At 43.5% G+C, this 27,741-nt stretch overlaps 1 protein-coding gene across 1 annotated transcript in view; it reads right to left on the minus strand.

The window, feature by feature from the left end:
- Window positions 1–27,741, minus strand: part of LOC137871445 (uncharacterized) — a 124,160-nt gene that overhangs the window by 13,947 nt on the left and 82,472 nt on the right. The window contains exons 17-21 of the mRNA XM_068709244.1: window positions 26,309–26,560; window positions 23,367–23,619; window positions 22,725–22,888; window positions 18,975–19,134; window positions 1,760–1,957 (exon numbers count right to left, since the gene is read on the minus strand). Of these exons, the coding sequence (XP_068565345.1) occupies window positions 1,760–1,957; window positions 18,975–19,134; window positions 22,725–22,888; window positions 23,367–23,619; window positions 26,309–26,560 (1,027 nt within the window). The remainder of the gene's footprint in view (window positions 1–1,759; window positions 1,958–18,974; window positions 19,135–22,724; window positions 22,889–23,366; window positions 23,620–26,308; window positions 26,561–27,741) is intronic.

Consider the following 27,741-nt stretch of genomic DNA (forward strand, 5'->3'; position numbering starts at 1 on the left):
TCTCTCGGCGATGCTGCGCATCGGTGTTATCGCTCCCCACTACCAGCGGGTGAAAGAGGACGCCATCGGCATCTCTTGCTACTGGAGGTCCCTGCCTGTTAAGTTGCAAGGAACAGACAGCAACACCCAAGGGACACAGTGTGTGTGAGAAAAGAGAGCAACAGAGAGATAGAGTGTGTGTGTGTGTGTGTGTGTGTGTGTGTGTTTGTGTGTTTTCCAAGGACAGTAACACCTATCTTTCACTTAAGGTGGCCTCTATGAAACTCCCTTCACAGTTTAAAGAATGGAGAGTCAGCACAGCGGTAATGATTTTGGATAGCAGAAATGGCAGGAATTCATTCTTTTACTCTCAGCGAGGCAATGTTTCGGATGTCGAGGTTGTGGGTGTAGTCAATTTTTGCGTCGGCATCTGCATTTTTGTGTAGGATATTTTCATAATGGGTTTTTTTTTTTTCCACAAAAAGTGAAGATCTGTGTGCGTTTGTCTGTGTCAATGAGTGTGTGCTGTTTGGCTATGAACAATCCACCCAGATGTCTCATCTGCTATGCACAGGTCTAGAGGCTACATGTGCACACATACACACCCAGACAGTGCGACACCAGTAATAAATATACCATGCTGTGTGTTTACTCACATAAGCTCGCCATCACTCAAATTATGACGGAGAACCATTAGAACGCAAAAGAGCCTCAGAGCTAATTGTTAGCGCCTATAACCCCCCCTCCTTCCTCACTCCTCTGACATTCAAACATCAAAATATTAATTTCGTTGAGATGATCCAGGTTGCTCTTGGGCGACTGACAGAATGATTGAGGAAAGGAATGACTTCTTGCCACTGCAGCAGGAGCCACAAATCGCTACTTTTAATTAGGCACCAATCGGTGGATCCGTGTGTTTCCGACCTGCCAGGCCTGCAGGTGCTTGAAGGACGAGGATCTAAATAAATGTGGTAATAATTACAACGCACGGCGCGGCGAGGCAGCATTGTGTGCTTTCTATGCTGTCAAAAGTTACATTTTCATCATAAGCGTTACATAGAAAGAGGCGCTGGGATCTTTAATACGCCACATAGATTGTACATGGCTGTTACTGGCAGAAGAGACGGAGAAAAAGGTGAGTTTTGTTGCCTGGGTTGTAGTAAGTAACAGTTGTATTCACATGATGAACTGAGTCTTGATTTGTTTCTCAGGGCAAATCCTGACATTTTTGGTTTGAAAAGAAGAAATAATTTAAAATCTGGTTTTACCCGAGGAAAGAAAATCTAATCTGTCATGGTTGTTCACCCTTTCAGACCACAGAGCTGTACTGTTGTCTTTTTTATTGTCCTGAAAGCAGAAGAAGAAACTACTTTATGCATCCATGTCTGCCCTCCCCTTCTTAGAAAGGAGGACAGAGGAGAGAGGAGAGAGGAAAGGAGGGAGTGTTTTCTGAACCTCCAACTCATTTCCTTTCTCTTTCTTTATCCTCCACTCTTCATTTGCCTTCATCTTAAGATGCAAACTTCAGGTAGAGAAGGGCCTTGTACAAAACTCAGCTTGATGCAGATCAAGACGCAGATAGAAATTAAAGCTTATTTTCTTTTATGAAAACAACTGGTTTAGAGGATTGTGCAGCTGATATGTGCTCTATCTGATGCTATTTGTGGCCAGATAATTCATACAGTGTACTTCTTAAAGTACCCTTTTATATTGCAGTGTATTCATTGTAACTTAAAGTATATTGTCAAAAGGTTTCGTGTACAAGATGTTTATATCCCACCTCGATGATGGCCCCATCCGGTTGTCGGAGGAAGTGCCTGTATCTTTGTTTCAGCCCGCTGAGGTAGAGGGTGTAGACTGCCACATGGGTGCTGGTCTCGCCCTCTGGTAGAGCTGCACCCTCCCTTGGGAGGTCGGTAGGAGCAGCAGCGCCTGCCAATGGGTCTTCCGCTGTCCAGATATAGTCATAGACTGCCACCTAATCATGCACAAACATGAAGGGAGACAACGATATATTGAGAGCGGGCACTGAAAACTCTTTGCTGTGGGTTTGTCCAAAAGCTTGTGGAAAGCTCTGATACTCAAGGCTTCGAGGTGGGCTGCTGAATAGTATTGCATTGACAAGTTATGATCTGAAAGGAATATTAAAGAAATGCTTTTGAAATTGAATTGGATAACGCATGTAAGAGGGATGATACAATGTATGTCGAGTGCATGTGAAAAATATACAGTAGGCCCATTCGGTCAAAATCCTACACAAATATATGTGTCAGTAACTTTATTTCATTGAGAAAACCCATGTACGGCACGTTAACATCAGCCTGAACCTTACCTTGTAAACTGCTGAGATGTTCATTTCAATTACATACAACTGCAGCCACCAGATAAGCACCGCTCGCATACAGTACATCAGCACGCTAATTCCTAGCAGTGCATGAGTCCTATGGGGCCTGATCTGTGGCAGGTAAAGAGACAGGTTGTGTTTGTGATCATGCATACATATGCATAATCCGGCTGGCTGGCTTGTTTATGACTCTTTGTGTGTGTGTGTGTGTGTGTGTGTGTGTGTGTGTGTTGGGAGCTTACACACCTGTAATGCGCTGCCCTTCTGTATTAGGGTGAGACACGGGGAGCAAGCGGAGCGTGTAACATGTTATATAGGTCATGTAACTCGAAGTCATCCATGTGTGAAGATCATGGAAGCTCTCTCCCTCTCCGATAGTGTCTGCCGGTGACTGCTTGAATGTGTGCTGATACATGCATCACGGTAGAGCGTTTACATCATCCTATTTACTGAAAGACAGAGTTGTAAATCCATAATGATCAAAGAGTAAATATAATGAAAATATGACAAAACTGCTTTGTGCCCGACTTAAGTCCCAATTCATGCTCCAGACTGCCAGGCTGAGGTGGTTCCCTGTTTAAAGGCCTCACATACAGTGGTTTCAATGGAGTGAGAGCATGGTTTCACTTGTGTGTGTGTGTGTGTGTAAGACTTTTTACGAGAGTGTGTTTGTATGTGTACCTGCGTGTGGTATAGGCAGCAACATGGGCCACAATGCAAACTTTAACCTTTACACCACAGACTCGGAACAGTGGAAACCTCATGCACACACACACACACACACACACACACACACACACACACACACACACACACACACACACAGAAAGTTGGAGCAATAAAGAAGAGGACGTTTTTCAAGTAGTTTCTAAAATTCAAGGTGACCCTCTAATTGGCTGCGTAATTATGATTCGTCTAAAAATACAGAAAAAGGAAAAAGGCAAACTCATTCAGGGGGCCGTGAGTAGCAGGGTCAAGCTGAAGGAGAGGTTTAATTTGGTGGTGTATCGCTGTCACCCCACACTTACAAACGGTTAGCCAAACACAACTCTAGGCACTTCACCGAGAAAACAGTGGGAGCCATTACCCCACTCGTAATTAGAGACATTGCATAAACTGCAAACCGGGCAGCCCCATGAGTAGAAAGGACCTCATTGTCAAAATGTCAAAGAGTCACGAGTGCAGAGAGAGAGAGAGAGAGAGAGAGAGAGAGAGAGAGAGAGAGAGAAAGAGAGAGAGAGAGAGACAGAGAGAGAGAGAAGAGCAGCTGAGAACATTTAAAGAAGGTGTGTGTGCATGTGTGTAAGGAGGGACGCGGGGATGCATCTCTTCAACGCTAATTAAGACGCTCATTAGTGAAATCGCCTCAACTGCGCCTTGCCTCTAGCTTGGCCTCGGCTCACACTGGGGGAAACTGATTACCTGAATTCCTTAAGTAATCAGCACCTCTGCTAGGCAGCAATCACTCTGTTTGGATAGTGTGTACGTTGATTTGCTGTTTTTTTCTTTTTCTTTTTGAGGAAACACAAATAGGAGTGTGCAGAAAATCCTAGAGCTCTTCCTACATAGTGGTTCTCAGCTTGTTCATAAACATTTAAAGTGACAAACGTGGAGAGAACTGAGTAAGAAAACATTCTTTCCCGCTGTGCTGGTCACAGGAAGTGTGCCTATGACCCGGTTAAGGCCCCAGTCCTGGATTTCATAAACCAAGCTGTACAGTGGTGATAGAAACACCACGTATTCAGCCTCTGTACTCAAAGTCACTTTGGTTACACACACCTGCTTAAATACCCCAGTGTGCTGTGCATGTGTATGTATTTTGGCTTGCATGAAAATAGATTTTTTTTTTTTTTTTTCAATGTTAGCCATGCCACCATCCTACGCTAATTAGCACGTGAAATCCAGTTGACAAGACTAGACAAAAGCTTGAAAAGGTGTTTGTGTGTTCGGTTTGGGTGATGCCATTTCATGCAATGCACCATGGCTCTCAGGATGCATCATTGCTGAGACACAAAAAGGAAAGAGCATTAGAGGGCCTGTCTGCTCTACACTACTCTGTTCTGGTCTGTTGTGTTGCGTTATGGTGCTAGCCTGGCTTCTAGCCCTAGCTTGAGTGCTCTCTCCACTCCACCATTGTTCCATTTGATAGCACTAAGTGACTGATTTAGGTCCAATGCCTGCATGGAGCAGACAGGCCAGCTGTGGGTTAAGCAGATAGCATTCAAGTGAGCTAACCCAATTCAAACCCAATCAAGCCGGGATTTATTGTTGGGGTCTGTATTTATAAATCTGATAGAGTCTGCATCAGTCCCTTGACTTGCATCAGGAGAGACGGGCCTTATTTCTTTTAGCGGGGGACTATAAACGGCAAACCATGTTTTCCAGCAGGGACATAAATTTCAGGATTTGTAGACATTACCGCAAATGCACATGAAGAATGGGAAGGAGGGACAGGGGCACAGGAAGTGGAGATGGCACAGCTGCAGACATGGCTCCACAAATATAGTCTGCCTGTCTTTCTGGGAGAGGATGCGATTTCACACCAACCAAATCATAACATACCCCATATGAATGCAGAATAAAAGCAATCAATACTTAAATAGAGGCGTCTGTGGATAGCTTTTATTTCTAAAAATGCACTGTGACTTGTAATAACATTTGACTGACCTGTCAATCATTTTAATTCAAGTGTGTGCACACGTCAGTCATGAGATGGATTTGGAATTCCTTTGCTGTTTTGTTAGTTTGAGGCCAACACTGCCTCAGAGACAAAAGGATAAATGCACTACATTTTAAACGGGATATTCTTTTGTGTTATATATATAAAAAAAAAGTGACCCATATTCATACCTAAATTAGGATTTTAGCTTGCAACTAACAGCTAAAAAGAGGGCAGACAGTTTCTGGGAATTAAATAGTCATTTTTCATTGGGTGACAGACGGGTCTAGTAATAGCTGTGTCTGGGGTAAGTTCAGCGTATTTTATATACGCGTCTCACACGTCCTTGACTGTCACAAATATCAATGTCTGACATTTTCCTCCATTGTGCTACATGTCGGACATAAACACAGTGTCTAGAGTTGACCGTTATTAAAAGAAGACATTTCCGCCGTTCGGCACGCCCCTGCTGACAACCACAGCGGGTCCACAGTGTGACCCCCGCGTGGAAAACTTTGCCGTCTTCAAACGGTAATCAAAACACTGTGTCAAGATGCGAAACCAATCACATGCCTAGCGAGCAAACTCACCCGTATTCAACTCATGCGCGCTTTAATCCACCATTTTGAGAAGAGTACCAGAAGGGGGGACGCATCGCTGATTAATAAACACAAACTAACAAGGCCCCAGAGTGAGCCATCCATAGGCATTAAATATTAAGCTTTTATTGGGAGTGTGAGTATACATGTGTGTTTGAATGCATTTGTGTGTGATGTATGAGCACACACTGTACGTACGTGTGTGTGTGTGTGTGTGTGTGTGTGACTGAACTGAAGGGAGGAGAGAAGGAGAAGTCTCTATGGCCAGGCAGACTGAGCCAGGCTGGCGACTGTCCAGGACAGGAGCCTAAGGCGTGGGCACGAACAGGCCTGTCAGTCCCCCGATCCTTTAATGATTGATCCAAACTAGATAGCCATCATTACCATTCGTGCACTCTCTCTTCCCCAGGTCTCCCTTCCTCTGTCTAATTTTACCTTCCATTTGCATGTTCCCATGGACTAATTAAATCTTTCCCCTCTCTCCGTCTCTCTCTCTCTCTCTCTCTCTCTCTCTCTCTCTCTCTCTCTCTCTCTCTCTCTCTCTCTCTCTCCGTCTTTCTTTCTCTCTCCGTGTCCACTGGTATGAAAAATAATGCAGCACATTTTTGGCACATTATTATGTATGAAATGTGAGGGCATAATGTATTCCAGTTGGTTGAAGTTCTCCAGACCCCGTCTGTAATGAGCACAACAGAAGTGAGACTTGCTGCACTGCCTGTGTGAATGCTTCCCTATTCTCCCCTCTCTGTCTCTCTAGCTATCTCTCCTCTTACAAAAAAAAGAAAAGAAGCTGCTGACCATCCCTCTCTGTCCACCATCCACACACTCTCTTCAGTTTCCAACCCTTTAACGGCCGGGGCTTTCTCCTGCCACTTCCATGATCATTCTGGTTTGTAGTTCTGTCCCACTTGGCTTTAATTTACAGTGTGAAAATAATTAGAATCTCACTTTTGCGAAGACTGGAGTGAAAATGTAAACAATGCTTCCCTGCGGGCGGGTGCTTCATCACTTTGACAGGTGCATTTGAATTTGCCTGGGTGGCGGACAGGCTTGGTTATTTATGTGTCAGTCGCACATGGAAGCCCCTGTTGTGGCTGGGACTACGGTTGGGACCGAGACTAGGGACGAGATTGGAGGTCCGTTGAGTGGGGGATGTAGGTTTGGATTTAGGGGGGGAAAAAAAAAAACGGATGGTGTTGGTTCTGCACCTGGTACTTGAGATGGGGCTGTGGCTGGTTCTGCCGGTATCGGCAATGGAGCTAGATGTGCAGCTTGTGCTGTGGCTGAGGACAGATTCATAGCTGTAGTGAGGAGAGGGCTGAATGCGGCAAAGTACTAATACCTGGAGGAGGCTGGATTTAGAGTAAGGAAGTGAAGGAAGGCTGAGTTTGGGCATGGCTGTCTGGATGGTGCTATCTGTTTTTGGACTTGGCTTTATAGGCTGGTATATCATGCTGTAATGACTCTAGATCTAGAGAGAATAGTTTTGATCCACACAGATCCTTTTGAATGTTTTATAAGGTGCAGAGTCACCTGCTTATTTACCAATCTGCTGTTAAGAAATGTTGATGCTGTTGCCAAAGATTACAAAAGTGTCTGCGTCCTCCATCAGACAACTTTTGGACTGTTTGAGAAACGCATTTGAGCAGTTCTGGTTGTTGTTGGTGGGCCCATCTGGACCACTGCAGCATATAAGGAAGGCTCTGTCTATGATGTTTTTCATTAATGACTGGCTAAATATTAAGAGGGAAAGGAACATTCTTCTGTATCAAGTCAATTACAAAATAATCTTAAGACAATGGAAACTATTTAGGGATGCTGGATTGCTGAACCAAATATTGTTTTGTGATAATAGATCAGCATTCTGAGTTGTATGCCTGATATAAATGGCATATATGCACATAACAACTCCATCAACCACCACATGGAAGCTAGTGTATCTTGAACCGGACCGTTGATTTCTGTGGCCTATGTTTTTTCATCTGTTGTATCTATTATGTCACTGTAACATATATTTAAGACAGATTTTTCTGTGCAATCCAAAACAAAAAGCAGTCATAACATGAACATAAAGTGGGAACACTAGAACAGAGAGGAGAGCAGCATCAATGATTATTGCCAAGTGAGAGAAGAGGTAGACATGGTTGCTTCTTTTGTCCACAGATCCTCATCCACACGCGCACACACACACACACACACACACACGCTCATCTACATGCTAACACACACACACACGCACACACATCCATGCTCACAAACAGACAAAAGCCTCACACAGTGCGAGGCAACGCATGCGTGCATCTCCAGTGCCTGCGGGCGCTTGGGGCTAGGCAGCAGGGAGTGGGGGGAGGGAGGAAGGGAGGAAGGGAGGAAGGAAGGGAGGAAGGGAGGGAGGGAGGGAGGGAGGGGAAATGGGGGTGAGGAGTGTGTACTGTGCAGAGGCTCTCTAAGCTATAGAGGTACAATCCCTCCACTCCACCCCCACCCCCACCACCACCACCACCACCCTGTCTGTCAGGGCAGGCCCGGACTCAAGGCCTGTTTGCTGAGCACTGGGTTCACACCACACACACACACACACACACACACACACACACATAAAACACAAGTGCCACTCCGAGCTCATGGACACACATGCACTGAGTTCACACACCAATTCAAAATAATAGGCACATATACTGTAGTACAGATGCACAAACTTCGTACGTCAGGGGTCACACTGCGCAAATGCACATGCTCATTCACAGAGATATTAATGTGCGCACACATATGCACACACAGACACACACAGACACACACGCACTGGCGTCATGCGACACATACAAGGTCAGGATAGGCTACAGCACATTGCACATGGCTGGGAACAGACCGAACCACAAAGCATAAAAGACCACGACATACATGCATGGATAGGCCAAGCAATGTCAGCCATTAGAATGGAAATAGATATGCTATTATTGTAAATTTGGCCAATATGTGGACGGTCGGCAGATATAATTGGAGCAGCTTGAAAATGGCATGGATGCACACTGTCTGCGTTGGGCCTGATTTGGCTGAAGCAAAGGTCTGCGTCTGGTTAACCGCACCACTGGACAAGACAGGCCACCCATTCACATTTGCATGCAGGGACACACACACACACACACACACACACACACACACACACACACACACACACACACAAACAGTGATAAAATGGCTAGTACGCTACAGTAGCTTTCATCCACCCTCCTCTCATTACCGTGCGTATTAAAGCAAAGATTATTGGCTATAAATATTTCAACTTGAGTAATCATGGTTGTGCAACAACACACTCCATCCAGAAGTGGCAGAGACCAAATTGGACTTCGAGAAAAGATAAACAAGCAACAATGACTATATTTACAGTCAGAACTGAACAACTTTAAAAGAGATTATCCGGTGAGATAATATCTCTGAGTGCCTGAGATAATCCAGAAAATAAGATATGCATAATTCACTGTTACTAATCTCTTTGCAGAAAAATAAAGCCTACTCCCAGCCTACAGTAAACAACTCCGATAGTCCCCCATTCTACTTCCACACCATGTCTGACTCACCCTGGGCCCTAAGGAGATCACTTTTCCAGGTTTGTTCTGGAGCACGTTGAAGTTTACCTGCAACTTTAATTGAACAAAGAAAATGATGTGTGCTCAGGGATAATATATACAAAGATGATTAAAACATCATTAAATAAATGGCTCAACCTGCAAATATGTAACCTCAAACCTGCCACACTAGCACACAGAAGCCAAATGTAAGCAGCATGAAGTGACACTTGGAATAAAGGATTCATTTAAGGATAAATAAAGCATATGCAGCCAGCCATGCAAATTACAATAACTTCCTCTATTGAAACTTATATTTACAAATACTGTAGTTCAATAGTAGCCTGCAACCAGAAACCAATCGCACAAACCATACAGGTGCTACTTTTTTTTGTCATTTTTGATACCTTAAACCAAACGAATACAGTGTTTGCAGACAAGCCCCCTTCTGGTAAATCCTTGAAAACACATTTTTTTTTTCACTGGTACACGTACTATCAGACGTTGAGCTCAATTCTCAACATTTCAGGAGCCCAGGCTTCATATTAAGATGCTGCAGACAGATGTCAAAGTTGAGCATTGCCTTTGATATCCAAAATTTGACTTTGGAGTAGCTTCAACCTAATCAGGCCTCGGAGGCTGGAGGTGATAAGTATCCAAGCCAATAACCGAAATGAGAGCTGGAGAATCAGTGGTATGACACACACACACACACACACACACACACACACACACACGTGAACATGCACGCACACACTGTCTCTTTAAGGTTATGAGTGAAACCCTTATGAAAAAAAAAAATCTCCAAATGTCTATTTCTCCTCGGGATGTCATGTGGGTCTGTTAAGATGCGACACCTGTCACAATCACCAGACCTTCCTCATCCCCTCCGGGCCGCAGGAAGCGGCCAAGGTCAAACTCTTTAAAGGAGAGGAAGGGAGAAAGGGGGAAAGAAGTGACTGACGACGGACAGTCACAAAGAATCAGATCTGTCAAGTTCAAGCTGTAAAACCCTCTGTGGAGTCAGAGGCTGAAAATGCGTCTTCGTATGTGTGTTTGAGCGAGCGTTACGCACAAAATTGCCCGATGTGTGTAGGATTTCATGTGGTGCATCCCTTGTAACATTTCTCCAGCTGACATAATTCTCTTTCACAATAATACTTACATCCTATTGGCCGACACATGTAACACTAATCAATAAAACCTTTTGGTTAATCCACATTTTATATCAGGTGGTTTGGTCACAAAACCTCTGGAACAGACATAAGTCCTATTCATGTGTGTAACTCTTTCCTCACTCTTCAACGGTCCAATTTGTTGCCTTCTGTTTCAAATCACGGGCTGGCAAGGGAACAGGCTGGGACTCTGTAGGACAGAGGAGGAAGGAGGGGAGGTCGAGGATGAGAGGAAGGAAGGAGAAGACGGAGAAGCATCTCAAAAGTGGTGAAAAACCTGCCGTCAATTTAACCTCCTCCAGCTGGAGATGTTTTGACAGCTGACAGGCGAAGAAGACATCGAAGGAGAAACAAGAGGCGAGTGTCCGAAACATACCAAGAACACAACGTTTTGAAATACAGCCTCCAAGAATCTTAGCTTGATCCCTTTGTGTGACACAGGGGTTGACCATATAGGCTGCTAACCAAAGGCTCTTCCTTTTTCTTTTTCACTCCCTCATTCCCTCCCTCTTTCCCTTCTCACAGAAAAGCCTGCCCAGGCCCAGGCTTTGGTAGATAATGACATCCTCTCCCTGGATTAATTGTGAGGGACACATTAAGCAATGGGGCTGACACTCCCTGTAATTAAACCGTTCACACCGACGAGTTCATACTGGAACACTCTCTCTCTCTCTCTCTCTCTCTCTCTCTCTCTCTCTCTCTCTCTCTCTCTCTCTCTGTGCTGCTGGAGCTGTTGGCCTGTTTAGAAATGGGAGGAGACATGATAGTGGTGTGATTGTGAGGGAAGTGAGTGCATCACCTTGTGAGATTTGTGTGCTCTGCCTGTGTTCACAGAAGTAGAATAACCATATTGACCAGAGTAATGAACCCCGATAACAGGATGACCTCACCCTTGTTTTGGGATTTAAAGGCAGAATGCCGTTTGTTTTATCATAGATGATGATTTTCCGGCTCGTTATAACAGGTGGTGAGAGTCACTCGCAGTTCTCTCAATACAGAGTCATTCAGAGGCTTAACTAGTGCGTGAGTATAAACTGACAGGACCCGCCGATGAGAGTCAATAAACCATTCAACATTTAGGCTTCTTATAGCAGGTATGAACAGTCTAGTCTGTAGTATATGTACCATTATTCCAGCTGATCTCGAACTCTGCATGCTTAAAATATCACCATCTCAACTACACCACTTCCTCAATTCAACATCCGACACGAACAGACCTCTGGACTCGCCTTTTATTACTTGATGAAAAATGATTTTGTCTGTATTAAAACATCTGGTTACACGACACACTATTTTGTAACAAAGCACTGTTAAGAAGCTGTCACGCACACTTGTTTTTCACTTATTTAATCGTTTTTTTTTTTATGGTTAGATATTTATTGCTCTACACAGTGCTGGCACTTTTATTTCAAATATTCACTTTGAAAACCTTATGAAATGGTTTATCAATTTTCCATTTTACTTCTCTTTGAAATTCCTGTTACCTTTGAACTCATGTATAGAAATCTACCCGTAGTTGATCATTGCTGGCAAAACATGACAGGATTTGCCATAGCAATTTGCACTCCCACACCTGTTTCTATGTGATGCCTATTTAATCTATAGTTCAAATAATTCGCTTTGGAATACATTGAACTTAAATGCAAAATTGCAATGCAAATTTGTATGCAAAAAGATTAAATGGGTCAGCAGATATCCTAATTCAGGTGTTGGAATAAGATCAGAAGCAAGAAAAAAAATGAATCGTTGCATCTCTATTTACAAACCACGAACAACAAATTCCTTTTTAAGAAACACCTCAAACTACAGCCGCAATGTCAAATCAGGCCACGGTTGTAAAGTGGGAGGGCCAAAGACTCCTTTCCACACTTCCTACCTCCCTACTTTCAGTGCCCTTGCTGAGACCACACCCATCTCTAAAAGCAATCTTCATTTTGATCTCACCTACACACCTGTAGAGTTTAATGACAGCAGCTTGGACAATTGAGATGCTTTTGCGGTGACAAAATATGTCTACAGACACACAGACAGATATAAACACCTGGCAAAGTACACACACACTGCTGGTAATAAAATGACTCACATATTGATAAATCTGATGCCAGAGAAAGAAAGACATTGTGCACAAGGACAGGCTAATGGAGGAAAGTGCAGCACCCGTAGCTCATTTAAGGAAGAGGTGGGTTCATGTTAAATGTGCACAAAGAGCCCTTAAAAGAACTGTTGTGTGAAAAGTTGTTCTCTAAGTAATTTGTTACCATAAAATCTTATATGTGTGAACTGGGAAGGAGGTGAGAGGGTACACGTGTCTGCTCTTTATCTGCCCCCCCCCCACCTTTCTTTTTTAACCGCTATGTACCGCCTTCACACATTACTGCCCAGCAAAGTCCGTGACCTTTTCATGAACACAGGCATGTAGCCTTTGCAGTCATATCTCATATTGAGCTCCCTAATGCTCAGACTGTGGATGCTGTGCTTGCTGCTACGTCGCTCCTGTCCTTGCCTGCCTGCTTTGCTATGGCCTCGGGCCATCGGGGCCCTCAGTGCTGTCCACTGGAAAGAAAAAAGAAAAAAGAAAAACCCATCCGCTGTAATTGAAGAAGCCACTCTAATGTGACACGCACAGGCGAGCTCGCAGAAAGGTTCGCATGCATGTGCTCACACTTCCAGAATGTGCATGATGGTAGACACACATGCACAGACATACTGTGTAAATGCACACCGTGCACAGGCTTCAACTCATAGACAGGCAGCTACGCACATGAATGCGCACACATGCACATACACACTGACCACATTGCTCTTTGGTAGAGGTTATTGGGGGGGTTGGTAGGACACACACACACACACACACACACACACACACACACACAATAGACCAATAGTTGCCCTCTGACTCTAGTCGACCCCTCCTGAAGCACTCAGCTCCTCCTCTCCTCTCCCGGTGTTCCTGTGTTGCTGTTATGGGTTCCTGTTGAGGAGCTGAGGGTTCTATTGTTGTGTGACAGCGGTTCCTGTGTACCATGTCACAGCCTACTGCTCCCTCTGTCCGCCTTCCTCTCCAAAGCCTCTTCTTCCTTTGCATGAGTTTAGATTTGCATCTCGGGTGACCTCACCCGCACTTTACTGTACCATTGGCACAGCAAGACTGACTGACAAAGCAGGTGAAGTGCTACATGGCATTGTTGTCTTGTAAACAGAGTTTCAGCTGAATTACTGCAGAGAGTTAAGAGGCCATGCTGACTATGATACCTATGAAATTATGGTAAATACGGTCTCTTTTGCAAGTTTATGCTATATAGCTATACATCATGTTTTGAAAGGCAAGGCAATATAGAATATTTCTGAATTAACTTTTGCAATGAGATTAAAGCAACACGCTATTTTCTGTCACATGGTAATTGGTAGGAAAAAGGATGACCCTGGTATCTCTCTGGTTAGACGGCACCATCGTGACGCTGCTGCATACATTAAAATGGAGAACACATCTGACATGATTAACAGCCAGCCTCCCAGACTCGGGTTATCATTACCACTCCAATCTGTGCTGCTTGACTCTCAACAGGTTTACTCCCCACCAACCACGCTGCTGTTGCAAAGCACCTTGGGTGTTCCCAAACTCGCCCGCCGGTAACCCATTACCTAGACATACGGAGACAAACGGCGCGAAGGTACGCAAATGTTGATGCAATCAGGTTGCGAAAACATCTCCAGGGCCACCGCACCCCCCCCCCCCCTCTCTCTCTCTGCTCTCTTCTTCCTTCCCCACTTCTTTTAATCTCTCCCTCTCTCCTTCAATTATCACAATGTCACCGCCACCACCACCACCACCGGGAAACTTTCCTTTCGGTGATACAACAGGAAGAGAGCTCTGCAGCGGGTGAGCCGGCGCTCCACTCTGTCATTGTCATAGCTGTGGCTCTGACAAAACAGTTTGCGTACCTGCTTAAGTATTACAGAAATGAACACCTCCCTTCCAGGTACAGTAATCAACGGGGTGACGGGAGACAATTAATAAGGTCCATCTGCATCACTGCCTTTACATAATTAATGGGGCTCATTACTGCGCCACCAGTATGATGTGGAGCATGCTAGCACACTCACTAGCTCAGAGCACGGTAGCATCACAAGCAGTAGGAAAGTGAAGGCTTCTGTTTGTTTCTTTCATTTTGTACAAATTGCCCTCTGGTTGACTAATCTGCGGTGTCGATTGCAGTTTCCGAACAAAATACGACAACTTCTTATTGGCTCATTCCGAAGGTTTTGTTGGTCTCCGTGCTAAACCAGAGCAGCAGAAGAGAAACGCTACCAACGCACGGGGTGGAAGTGAATGCAAAGACGTTTACTTTACTTTTGATTGTTTTATAGAACAGCTGCGAAGTGACAACCCACTCAACCACACTTTACTATTAAGGAGGATATATATATATATACATATGTCATACATATATATGGTTCAAAGCTTTGATTGAGGGATTGGAATGAGGCTTTGAATGCGTGTCGTCATATTGTATTACCCTTAAAAAAAAATGTGTACATCGTACTTAATTTGAAGATAGTGATTCATCGGATTAAATTAGTAGATGTTTTTTTTTAAGACTTGTCAGTTTCGTCACGTAAATATATGTAGGTGCAGACTGAGCGCTGCGGAGCTCGCTGTGTGTGTGTGTGTGTGTGTGTGTGTGTGTGTGTGTGTGTTTGAGAGAGAGCGAGTAATAGAGAGAGGGGAAGAGAAGATGGAAGGCCGAAACCTCCCAACATGCATCACTTCTGGAATCTAAGTATACAAATAGAATAGCCTACCAATAATATTAGTGCATGTAGCGTATGTGTCCATCTGTAACTGTGCAGAAAGATCGGATTTAAAATGAATGAAGACATACAAAAAAAAATACGCTGTGCAGAATTTAGATGTTGATTTAGAATTCAAACATTATTCGGTACAACCCTAAACAATACATGAATAATAATAAAAACATGTAAGTAACAATGGAACAACAACACATAAAGTATGTAAAAAGGTGCGACTTCTGCTACATATGTAAATAGCAACGGGGAATCAAAAGTGTGAGGCAAGTCTGAAAGAATTTCAATTATGAAAAATGCCATAATTGGTGTGTGAGCTAATGCCTCCTCTCTCAGCTGTTATCCACAACACTTGAGGCTAATGAGCTTTGACGGAAACTTGTTCTCTTTCCTTCCTTCCTGGGATCAAATTAAAGAACACACAGGTAGATAGATCCTTGACTCATTCACCCGAGAGTCATATTTAAACCTTGAAGCAACTCAAATGATCATATGCCATGGATGAATATAAAGGTAATTGGTGAGAAAGTAAAATTAGATTATGTTTTATTACTGCCTTGTGAAAATTACAAGTTTTATAATAATAGGCCATTTGCAAGTTGGTTATTGAACGTGGATTCTTTTTTTTTTTATTGTTTCAGTGCTGGAGGGAGATACAGACTCATTTTGCTGACTTCTGAGTTACAGCACAGCACATCCGGAAAACTAGTTTTCACTTAATTGATTATAATCATCTTTCATTTTGCTGTACTTGCTCCAACCTTACTCTGTTTTGTGTTCCTGACTTGTACAAACAGTGGTTAAGTCTCATCACGTGTAGTTGAGTCGACACGTGATGAGACCAGTGGTGACCGTTAAGGTACATGAGACCCTGATATTTCAAGTACAAAGAGGGTTGGCCGGTCAAGCAAAGTGCTAACTGGCTGACAGATTTCTAACTTGTTTCCATTAAAGGTTTCCTGACTGATGCACAGTCAAGCAACAAATTACTAACTGTGATCCAGTGCAGCTGAAATGCCTCTAAAGGGTGCAAGAGAAGAGGTTCTAAAATGACTGCAGCATGTTATAACCTACCTCAACTGCGAGATTAACCTTCAAATACTTTTCACTCGTGATTCTCTCAAAATCATTTTCCATTTTGCAGCTGCCCTGTCTGGCACCTGACATACAACCGGCATCAAATTAGTCTAAAACAAACAAGAAGCATTTGCAGTTCCTGCTTGTCCCAGATCTGATTTGTTGAAAATGTCACTCTTTTTCCTTTCAAGAGCATACTGTTCAATAACTTTCTAAAATTGGCTCAATATCAGCCTGCTGCTGCTGCTCCTGTGAGTACCTTGTTTTCCTTCTCCTCATTCCTCCTTTCTCTCACTGAGCTAATGAAGGCCTCGTGGCCTACTGTTATTAAAATTACGCCCTTGCCTCCCATATTAATTGGGTCCGTAATAAGGAATGCGTCGGATTCATTATTTAATTGCAAGGGCACATTTGGAATACAGTTTCTGAAATGTATTTTTAATGAAAAACACTACATCCTGACCTAATCATATCAACCTTATTCTATCTAATTAAGGATGCAAAAAATCATTAGAGTTGCAAAATATTAGCTTCAGCTCTGTCGGGCTGCTCCTTTGCTCGCCTTCATGAATATATTTTTTTCCTGTCTATGATAAATAGTTAATGAGGGGAAAATGACAAAAATTTGCATGTAGGCAAATTAGTCTAATAGGGATATGTCTTTGCTGAGTTAGGAAAGTGACCCTTTTCACAGGAGAAAGTGTTACAATAATTATGAAATAATGGCACGGCCCATCTTATTTTGATGAAAAATAGCCAGCCTGAGTAATGTAAAAATCATAAAATGCAATAACCCTAAATTTTCATCATGCCGGAGAACGTGTTAACGTGTTAGCATTTTAGCAGTTTAATAACGGCAAATTAGGGACAATATGAAGTATGCTGTAATTGTTGCTTTGGAGGGAGATTTGCAGTAATGCGAGGATGATTTAGCAGTGCCACCACAGCAAGAGGCCATCAGCGGCTAAATGAAGCATTTTGTTAATCACAAACTTTGGGGGTGTAATTCCCTTCAAAGTCTCCAAACATTGGGAGGTTCAATTTTCTCCCAATAAACAGGTCCATCACCATCCCATTAGCAGCAGTGTAGTCACCTCTGGCAGCCGGGGTTGCAGTGTGTTAAGGCTTACAAGACAGGTGTTAAGAAAGCAGTTGAACGCTTTATGTATGTAGCGAGTTACAGATAACACACATCTTATCTTGTGAGTGTAATAATAAATTGTAAGACAGTAAGATGGATGTGCCCCTTTTCCAGCACCAACACTACTCATCATCGTCTGTCTATTTCAGGAGGTCAACTACTGATACTATGTTTAGGCAAAATGACGGTTGCTATTCCAGCATTTTGAAGATGTCTATGATCTGCCATCATAGTGCTCAATTAAGCGGCAGATCAACACTGTTCAAAACTAACTCGTTGTATAGACACTGACTGATGAACTGCAATCATTATTTCCATTCGCGTGACAAATTCCAAGAGATACACTATTTATTAATGGTAATCAGGTATTTAAAAATGTCAACCGCCACCAGGGGAGTTCTCTGTTCTAATTGTGTTTGCTGAGATGCAGATTTCTGCCGTTCACACTGTGGGGAGTAGATCTTCAAAGTGTGGACTACTTCGTCGATGCGGGGTTCCACAGAGGAAGTATATATTCTGGTGATTAGATTGTTGCAACCATAAGAACAGGAACTACCTTAACTCTCACAAAACATGTTTTGGATCAGTCGGGACAGTTTTTAATCTCCCAGAAAGACAAAAATGATTGACAAGTTCTTAAACAGCCAGTCCGTCTTTCACCAGAAACCGAGCATCGACTGTAGTTTCCGCTTCCATTTCACCACTTTACAGCCACGTCAACTTGTGCGAGCAAAGAGCAGCGGTGTTAATGAACACCCTTGCGAACACCGAGCGATGCGTGCCACTAACAAATCCTGCGGAATAAATTAAAGGGGGCTGCAGTTTGATCGCTGTGTTCCATTTCCCTTATCTCAACAAGTCACATTTTCAATCACTATGCAAAAGATTCCACATCGGGTGTAGGCTCGGTGCTAATACACTGCCCTTCCCTGTGTCATCACCATCGACCTACGCTGGGCTGTCAAACAGGCGACTGCCTCTCCCAAGCAATAGTAATTTCATGGGGACATGGGATTTATGCAAACTAGAGGCCTGCATTCCCCATGACACCAAGTTGTCCAAAGAGGATGCCCGCCATTGCATATGCCCACGCGCCCTAGTATGTGTGTTTTGATTGAGCAGTCTTTCTTTAATGAAATATCTTCGGAAATTGGTTTCCACCGACTAATCAGGCAGCCCGCTAGACGAGTTTCTGTTTTGGTAATTATCTTGTACTAATTAGAATGAAGCTAAAGACCTCTGAGATGAATTCTCAGCTTTCTGAAATGTAACTAAAGAAAATGTAATGATATAAAATGAGCCTATCCTACACATCCTCTCGGACGTAATATCTTTGTTTCAGTGACCAGACTGGACGTGGTGTTGATGAACGTCACGGCTGCCGCTAAATATTCCGTCTCGTATCGCACTCATCTTGCCACGGCCAGTCTTTCCTCCAGCGACATGGCAGAAACCTAACTGCAATTCCTCGGCTATACACAGTCCAATCCAACGGACAAGTATCAGTGACCTTTTGGCTCATTCTGTTGTCGGGAAAACATCAATTAGCCCAATTAAACGGCAGGGGTTTGAGGAGAAGACCATTTTCTAGAGAGACAGGAGAGGCTGCAGTGTGGTGAGACGCTTACCTTGCGCCTCTCCCCATTAAAGCCTCTCCACTGCTCCGCCTTCTTCACAACGTAGCTCAGCTCCTGATTGGACAGCTCCAGGTCTTGAGGCAGGAAGTACGTCCCGTCCCTGGCTGTGAGTCGCTGAAAGACGTCCAGCATGCGACCATCGTTGTGGAATCTGGAAGGTGTGGTGTGAGAGAAGAAGTGAGGAGGGGGGGGGTGGTAGCAGGGGTGATGCCATCCTGAATCACTGTCTTTGCCCTGTAAAGGTTGCATGGGGTCAAACGGCAAAGCAAGAAAACCTCCATGCTAAACAAGTCCTCTTTCTACACAATGGCCGACTTTTATGTAACTGGTCAAATCCCAACGGTCCCAACTAGCCGGTACAAAATATGACTCTTGGATTGATTTCACAAAGCATGTTTGCAGTGTGACGCTCTGCAAAAGTCTAATACATCAATACAAACACAATGAAAGAGCAAAAGGAATCAAACAAATTGGCCTGCGAGTGGGAAGCACTTTGTTAACACAAGCTGCAGCGATGTCTGTGTTTGGCTGTGGGTCTGCCTAGTTGTGCATCTGTTACTGTGTGGGAGTCAGATCCTGGGATGCTCTTCAGTGTTAATGCCGAGCTTCAAAGATGGCAGATGCGATGGACGTGCTGGTTGCAGATGTGTCTGGAGAGACCGGCTTGAGTCACAAGAAAACGTTCGGCACAGCAGAAGGCATATCGATTCATACCTCCAGATGAGCGCACATCACCAAAGTGTTAGTTTTCCTTTGCACAGAAGGGTGCATGCAGCCAAGGCCTAGAAAGAATCACCATGTCTGTAAACAAATGCCTTGGCTGACCATCAAAACCGGCAAACCTTGTGCCCTTCCATAGAGATTCTAGTCTGTCAGAGGGTAATCAACTCTCAAATAAAACCAACATCAAGGAGACGGGGATTTATACAAGAAGCTGGTACGGAGCTTTGAACTCAGCATCATTCCCCATCGCTCTTGGGAGAGGGCTGTTTGTAGAATCTTGACCTCAGACACAGGAATAGCATGTATTCATTTTCATCCTACACTTGAATCTTGCTTCTCATTCATTTATGCGGTCTCTCTCTGGGAGGAATTCTCCATCTTTGCATCTTGGTGCTTCAAAACAGGCTCATTTCCTTGGTGTTGGAAGTGCCCTGAATGTAAGTATGTGCTACTGACATCTGAGGTTCGACCTGGATGGTAAGGCTCTCATCAGCTCTTCTTCGGTGTGGGGGTCACCTTAAGGACACGTGTTAACTCATGGAATATATTCTAACGGAATATTCATCATGACATGACCATGGCGGATACAAAAAGGGAAGCGTACGTACATTAAACAAATGAATTTCTAGATTTATGCAGTGTTTTCTGTCTTTGGCTAAATCAAATCACTGAATATGCTATGTATTATTACTCTTTTATTGCAAAACAAGTAAAAGAGTGGCCAACCTCCCAATCGCATGCCAATACACATGAATTTGACAAGATATTAAAGCCAATCAGTGCATTTTTGATGATGATCATTGAGTGATTTGGCTACTGTAGGGCTATGGGGTCTTACTGCCCCCTTACCTCTGAGACTGTATGCTGCATATACATTTATAAACATACCAACACAAGAAACACAGACATTATGTAAGGGAATGCAAATCGAGTATTTTTTTTCTTTAGATTTTGAACCTTGTAATCGTTTGAATGTAACCGCACCAATATCAATGTAACGTCACTCACTTTGTGTTTACGAAGTTTCAAAGAGGATAGAGATGCAAAACACATCAATGATGTGTATATTTGCAGCCAGTGAATAAAGGCTGCCTAAAATGTAATTAAAAAAGGATAACAGTCCATTCTATCTATACATATAGCCTGGGGGATTTTTTTTAGAAATAGGTCACGCTCTGTGTCAGAGCCCCTTCCTTGCAGCCAATAGGAAACTGTAACCCATAAAATTATCAGCCTTGCTTCAGCCTCGTGGCCTACATTCAATACAAACCCGTGTGGCGGTTGAGTGGCAGAAGTCATTATTCCCGGCTGCTGTTTTAATATTGTCCATTTAGCTGGAGCCCGATAAGCGTCCCGCTTACTGAAATTAGATGGCACCCTCTCCTCGGCCGCCAATCTCAAACTGATTAATTCAATAAGGGTTTTCTTACATTTTGAGCCGTTAATGGGATTTGGTCTCATATGAGGGTGGGAGAACACACCTTGGACGAACACTGAGTTACATTATTCAGTAATTTATCATGCACCCTTTTGCTTTTTTATACTTCCATCCTGGAAAAAATGATGTCCTTCTATTATTTAAAAAGTGCAATAGTCATCCTTAAAGCTGTAAATTTAGAATCGGTGGTTCTGCTGTGCATGTTTAAGTCCGCCCTCCCATTGCAATGCAGTGCCAATCTCCTGTCATTTTCTAAAACACAGGGAAAAAAAAGCAATATGTGACTCAACAGTTAGTGACCACAGGAATCTTCTAACAGCTCTATAAAAGGACGCAAGAGCTTAGTAGAAATAATGTGCTAAAACAGTCTGAGGTGCTAAAACATAATACAAACCAAAATGTGTGACCTCAATCTGCAAGACATGAGTGGAACACACAGTGCAGTAAAATAGAGTATGTGTGCGCGCCACCATGTAGATGCAGTCCATTTCAATATGTATGAAACCTGCAATGATACCAACCATGCAAAAGATTCAGCCTAATCGGATAATGTAAGGGGGTTATATATTCACGCTATATTAAAACACATCTAACTTTTGAATTAGAAACGCTTGCGGTTTTCCAACCAATTGCAGAGTATGGTGTGCTCAAAAAAGGCAACTGTGCGGTGCGTGTATTTCTGCGTGTGTGTCTGGTAACTGTGTGTGTGTGTGCGTGTGTAGATGTGTGAGGTTGATGCATAGCCGCATAAGTAATTCCATGCGACTATAAAATCAAAATGGATTAGATCAACATTTGTTTTCATTTTCTTTCTTTTTTTTTTATGTGCTTTTCTGTGGACAGAGGAGGGGAGGACTTGGTGGATTGGGTGGAACATGGCACGAGGCTGCGGGGGTGAGAGGTTTACAGTCATTTATGAACCGGTGCTTGGGAGTAGTAGGCCGATAACGGCTGGAGTTGTTTTCAGCAAGGGTTTTCCCCTTTTATTGGTTTTACCGTCCCTACAGGCTGCGTCAATTCAAAAATACCCAAATGATAATTCCCAGCTAGAGCTGCTTTTCGGACATCAGGGAGGTTAGACACAGAGCTCAAAGTTAGGGGTGAATGAGCAATAAAGTTTAAAGAAGGAACCGGATCCACTGGAACCAGAATGGATTGTATTTATGAACATGCTCAGCGCTCTGTTTTGCCTCAATGTAAACCCAAGTACTTCTTAATACTGACATGCATTGGCAGTTTGTTGGTTGCTCTTACAGCAAGAGCCAAATTTGGTGCATTTAATTTCTTCCAGAAGATTGGCTCATAGCGGGTAGCCTTGCTGTCATATAGAGTGAACAAAGACAGCGACCTAATCTCTTCTGGGGCTCAAAATAATGCTTTTACTTCTCTTCTAATGCTTGAATATTTACATCTAAATTAACATATTGTGATACAATTTTTGATGTGGTGAAAATGTCTGCCATTAAGAAAGGTTGTGCCCGACTGATGCAAGTTGCTCAATCATCATCGTCAGCAAATATATTCACAGTTTGCCAAATGACAGGAACTGGATCAGGTCATCGTCTTCGTGTGTGTCTCACCTGAGGATGTTGATGGAGAGGATGGTTACGGAGAGCAGGAAGAGGACTGCGTAGAGGAAGAGGGTGACGATCACTCCTGCTGCACCTGATTGGTCAACCCGATAGAAGTGCCAGTAAAGCTTGGCTGCGTCACCCACCGGTGTGTCTGGGCTGTAGGCGAGACGCTGAGGAGACAGAGATTGAAAGAAGAACAAACAAACATCTGTAACTGTTAAAATAGGCTGGACATTTACACTATTGGGAAGCTGAGAGATTGATCAAAGGAAGATCACATGACGGCTCAAGGACTAAGTTTCACATGTTTTTTTCACACGCTGACTTTTTAAAATCAGACATTTTTGGATTGATTTGTTAGTAATTAGCACAGCATATAAAGAGGTATTTGGCCAGACACCGTAACAATGCCATTTAGCCAGGATTTGATTTAGACGTCACCTCTGGTCAACTGTGAATAGTCAGAATCATTTCAGTCTTCCTCGCTGACAAAATCCAAAGCCACGAACAAAAGAGACACCCATCTAACCTTGCACATTTTCTTTCTCCCCCCCCCTTTTTTTTTTGTAATCTAAAGTCACTTTGCCAAGATAAAGTGAACTCCTATTTAAAGTGCACAAGTGTCCAAGTTATTTTTAAGTGACTTACCCCGAGGACGGCGTCCACTGCAAAGACTGCCAGGGGGTCGAGGACTGTCCACACTCCCTGAGCCATGATAAACTTTGACGTGAAGGAAGGGAGTGAGCCAAATATTTGTTGACAGCCCCATCTGATCAGAACCAGCAGGAACGTTACTGCGTTCAAGGTCAGGGGACCCACCACCACCATCGCCAGCTCCTCCCGGGTGTGGAGCAGAGAACTCTGGTAAACGAGGTCCACCGTGTGTGCGTGGAACTGGAATCTGGGGGGGGGGGGGGGGGGGACGGAGGTGGGTGATGTGCTGTGATGTGGGTGTGTGAGTGCGAGTGTGAAATATGTGTATGTGTCAATATGCATCTAGTATATATTTGCGTTTGTGACGCTTTGCAGCTTAAGGGCAACTGGTTCCAGCAATTCAACACTACGTTGTATTGTTTGTGGTTGATTCAATCACAGTTAATTAGTTTGATGACAATTAACATTGGAATTTGCTGTTTTACTAGCATGTGCTGCTTTACATGTAAAATGTAAGAAAACAAAGATAATCTGTGTATATATATATTAAAAAAAAAAATATATATATATATATATATATATATATATAAAAATTGACAGAAGCTATAAGTAACAGTATTGACACCTGTGCTGTTACTTGAGACAGCTTTTCTCAGCCCCCTGTTGTAAGTTAGACTCCCCATTTACCGCAAGCCTCATGAGTTTCTTAATCTTCCCATCAGTCAGGAGGAGGTAGAGCCAGTGTTGGGAGGGGAGAGGTCCAGTTTTTGCTCATTAATTTCCATCTGATTTGCTCCAAGAGTCAAGCTTCTCTCAGATACTGTCCATTAATCTGACAGTGGAGGTCCACTGGTGTTTTATCTGAGAAAAAAAAAACGCCTAACACACAGATTCAGTCCTCCAAAAGTCCTTTTAGAGCACCTTGTTGAGGTTACCTCACTGAATGACCGGTACAGACAGAAGAGTTCACTGTTATTTTTAACACTGTGGTTATATATTCCAGATAAATTGCACTGATAAATCTCATTCAAAGAATGACAGGGGAATATTTCATTTATAGGGAATCTTGATATAACACAATAAAACTTTCCAGTCCAATAAATTCTAACAGCGTTTTGACATTGGCATCATGATTTGACATCATTCCATATTAAATCAAATTTCGGTGTCTCTTCAAATGTGATATTTGAAATTTCAAAACTGCATGTAGAGGTACTTATGTAACGGTCTAAGCATGCGCAGTGCTATTGTCAGGCAATGTGGATCTTGATCGGTGGTGGAAACTAAGTACATTTACTCAAGGACAACAGGTTACTAGTTCTTTATGTGAGCATTTTCATTTCATGCTACTTCCACTACAAAAGAAATCTTAAAAACCTAAAATGAACATATAATACATTGTATTCTACATTGTAATAAAGTACACTGAACTACCCAATGTTGGCCCGACCTGACCCAGCAGAAAAAATGCTGCTTAGATATTGATGCTTAAGCAATAAAAAGCTAATAATATAATATCTAATAATATACATCACTGACAGGGGCATATGCCTGGGTGCATGATGAATAGTTTTGTATTTACTTTAGTTAAGCCAACTTTCAAACACAGGACTTGTACTAGAGTAATTATAGGCTGTTGTATTACTTATGTCAGTATATAAAAATACAAAAAGGAAAGGAGGAAAGGAGAGCTCATAGGTGACTGAAGCAACATCGGGGCCCCTGGGCACACTCTGCTGTCCACTGATGTCCGAGGGTGAGGAAGAAGGAGGCAAAGAGAGACAGAGAGAGAGAGAGAGACTGAGAGACTGAGAGAGAGAGAGAGAGAGAGAGAGAGAGAGAGAGAGAGAGAGAGAGAGAGGAGGAAAAAACAGAGTGAGATAAAAACAAGAAGGGAGGGAGGCCTGTCATCACACTAGCCACTCTGACTGTCACTTGGCCTCTCTCTCTCTCTCTCTCTCTCTCTCTCTCTCTCTCTCTCTCTCTCTCTCTCTCTCTCTCTCTCTCTCTCTGGGCACCACCAGCTCTGGCCATTGCATGGAGAGAGAAGTGCTCGGAGGAAGAGCAGCAGATTTGGACATGTGGAAGTTGTCATCCGACGTTGACCCCCTCTGTTTTCGCATTTTATTTTTTTCACCTCCTATCCACCCCCTCCGTCCATCCTTTGTTTTTATTCCGCCAAGTTTTTTTCTTCTTCTCCCTCAGCCTCTCTCTATCACTTTCCATGATTTAATGCGTGATGTTTGCACCCCCATGTTATTGTAATAAAAAACGGGTTGTATGCATGTTTGCAGCCAGCTTGTTTTATTGTGATGAATTAAATCAGCACCATATGCCACTGAGATGTGATTTAACAGTTCTGTGGTATCTTATTGCTGTTTATTATCAATGCTGTGTACCAAATAATAACAATAAATTCCTTCCAAATAATGTAGCCTTTTGGGACTTAAAACTGTGCGGTGAAATCAACAAACTCCCCCAACAAATGGTTTGTTAATATTGAGAGAGTCTTGTTAAAATGTTAATGGGGGGATTCCAAACAGATGATTTGGGCGTATCCTGTGTGTGTGTGTGTGTGTGTGTGTGTGTGTGTGTGTGTGTGTGTGTGTGTGCGTGTTTGCCAACACACTCACACACACACACACACAGCACATCCTCGGTCTCCCATTTCACAAACGTACTCTGCATGTGTGTGTGCTTCTGAGCTTGCATGCGTGTGTCGTGGGTGAGTGCACGTGTGTGCGTCCGCAATTTGCTTCAGTTATCTACGTATGAACCTCCATGTAAAAGGATATATGTCAGCAGCGATGCATGTGCTGATGTAGTCCTGCACTATGCGAGTATATGCAATCCCCCCCCCCCCCCCCCCCCCCCCCCGCACAAATGTGTGTGTGTGTGTGTGTGTGTGTGTGTGATATCAAAGCAAGCAAACTCACTTGTTGACAGGAACTGCTATGGCCTGGAGGTAGAGCCACTGGCTGCAGTAATGCAGGTAGAGCCTCACAAACCACATCAAAGCCAGCAGCAGCATAATGAGGCCGAGCTGCCGAACGGAGCAACGCCAGCTACTATGCGACTGTTGTTGCCGCGGCAACGGCAGGCCCAGCTCGGACGGCAGCATGCGGAGGGCCAGACGGGCTCGCACGGACAGGCGTGACGTGCAGGAGCCAGATCCCGTCGGTGCTGATCTGTTTTCAGACAGAGGAGAATCAGACACATTTTTCATCTTTTTCTTTTCTTCTGACAAAAATAATATCATAACATATTTAAACAGCTTTATAAACTCAATATTGTGTATCAGTGTTATCCTCTAACTGTATTAGTACTGATACTAAGTTTTTTCTCTCTTGATCTTTTGCATCACATTTCCAGCCTGTAGACCTCAGCAGTTCCAAATATAAAGGTGAGTTACCACACTCGATGTTGTGTTTACAAACATATGCTGCGATTCACAAAGCAAATAGTCACTTTTCTGTGCATTACGAGTAGTATTCAAATGCGTTTGTTTGCGATCATCAGACGCATGCGATAAGAAATTGGTAGGGTAATAGTAGCATTCAAATTGACACGCATTCACACGTGCACACACAAACACAAATAGAAATCCCTTCCAGCAGTGCTCGGCTTCCCTCAGCACCTCTGCCTCCTTTGTGCCGCCCTTTGTCAGGCCTGCTCAACTATTCCCTTTCAAATAGAGGGCACAGATGGAACAGTGGAGCGGAGAGAAATATTCAAAATATGTTACAATGGGCTGGTAACAGCCTAGCGTAAAACACTCCATACACAGCATGTGCAACACTGTGCAGTGTGTGTGTCTGTGTGTACAGTAAATGAGTGTGTACAGTTACAAAGTGCATAGAAATCTATTGTAGTTTGAACGTGTCAACACAAGCAGACATTGATGACCCCAATCGTCTGGCTGGCAGTAATTAGACGGAGGCTAAAGTAGGTAGCTGTGGTTAGCATCACAGAGTGTGACTTTAGGCCTTTGCCTGTGGACATCCCTGTGTCTCACCACCGTGTCCCAGAGCACAGTTGGAATTCACTTTGTAGTGTGTATCTAGGGAAAATGGTACACTGCCTAAAGACGAAAAACGAGAAAAAAAAACAGAATCAATTGTATTACACCCCCCCTCCCCCCCTTCCCTTACCAAATAATTAGGCTAGACTTACATCAAAATGCAGCGCTGTGCTGTCTTTTGCTTGTGTTGCTGCTGAAACAAGAACCGTCACACTGCCGCATTAAAACAAAAGAGATCATCGTCCCTGTTCCTGTGAGGTGGGTACACTCTCCGAAGTGTTAATTATTTGAAGTTATCGAGTTCCTCAGTGGACGCACACGAGAGCGGCGGTGAAGCGCACGGTGCAC

Source organism: Cebidichthys violaceus, unplaced genomic scaffold, assembly GCF_023349555.1.
Source record: "Cebidichthys violaceus isolate CVI_PGR_0920_01 unplaced genomic scaffold, fCebVio1.0.p SCAF_140, whole genome shotgun sequence".
Taxonomy (NCBI): Eukaryota; Metazoa; Chordata; class Actinopteri; order Perciformes; family Stichaeidae; genus Cebidichthys; species Cebidichthys violaceus.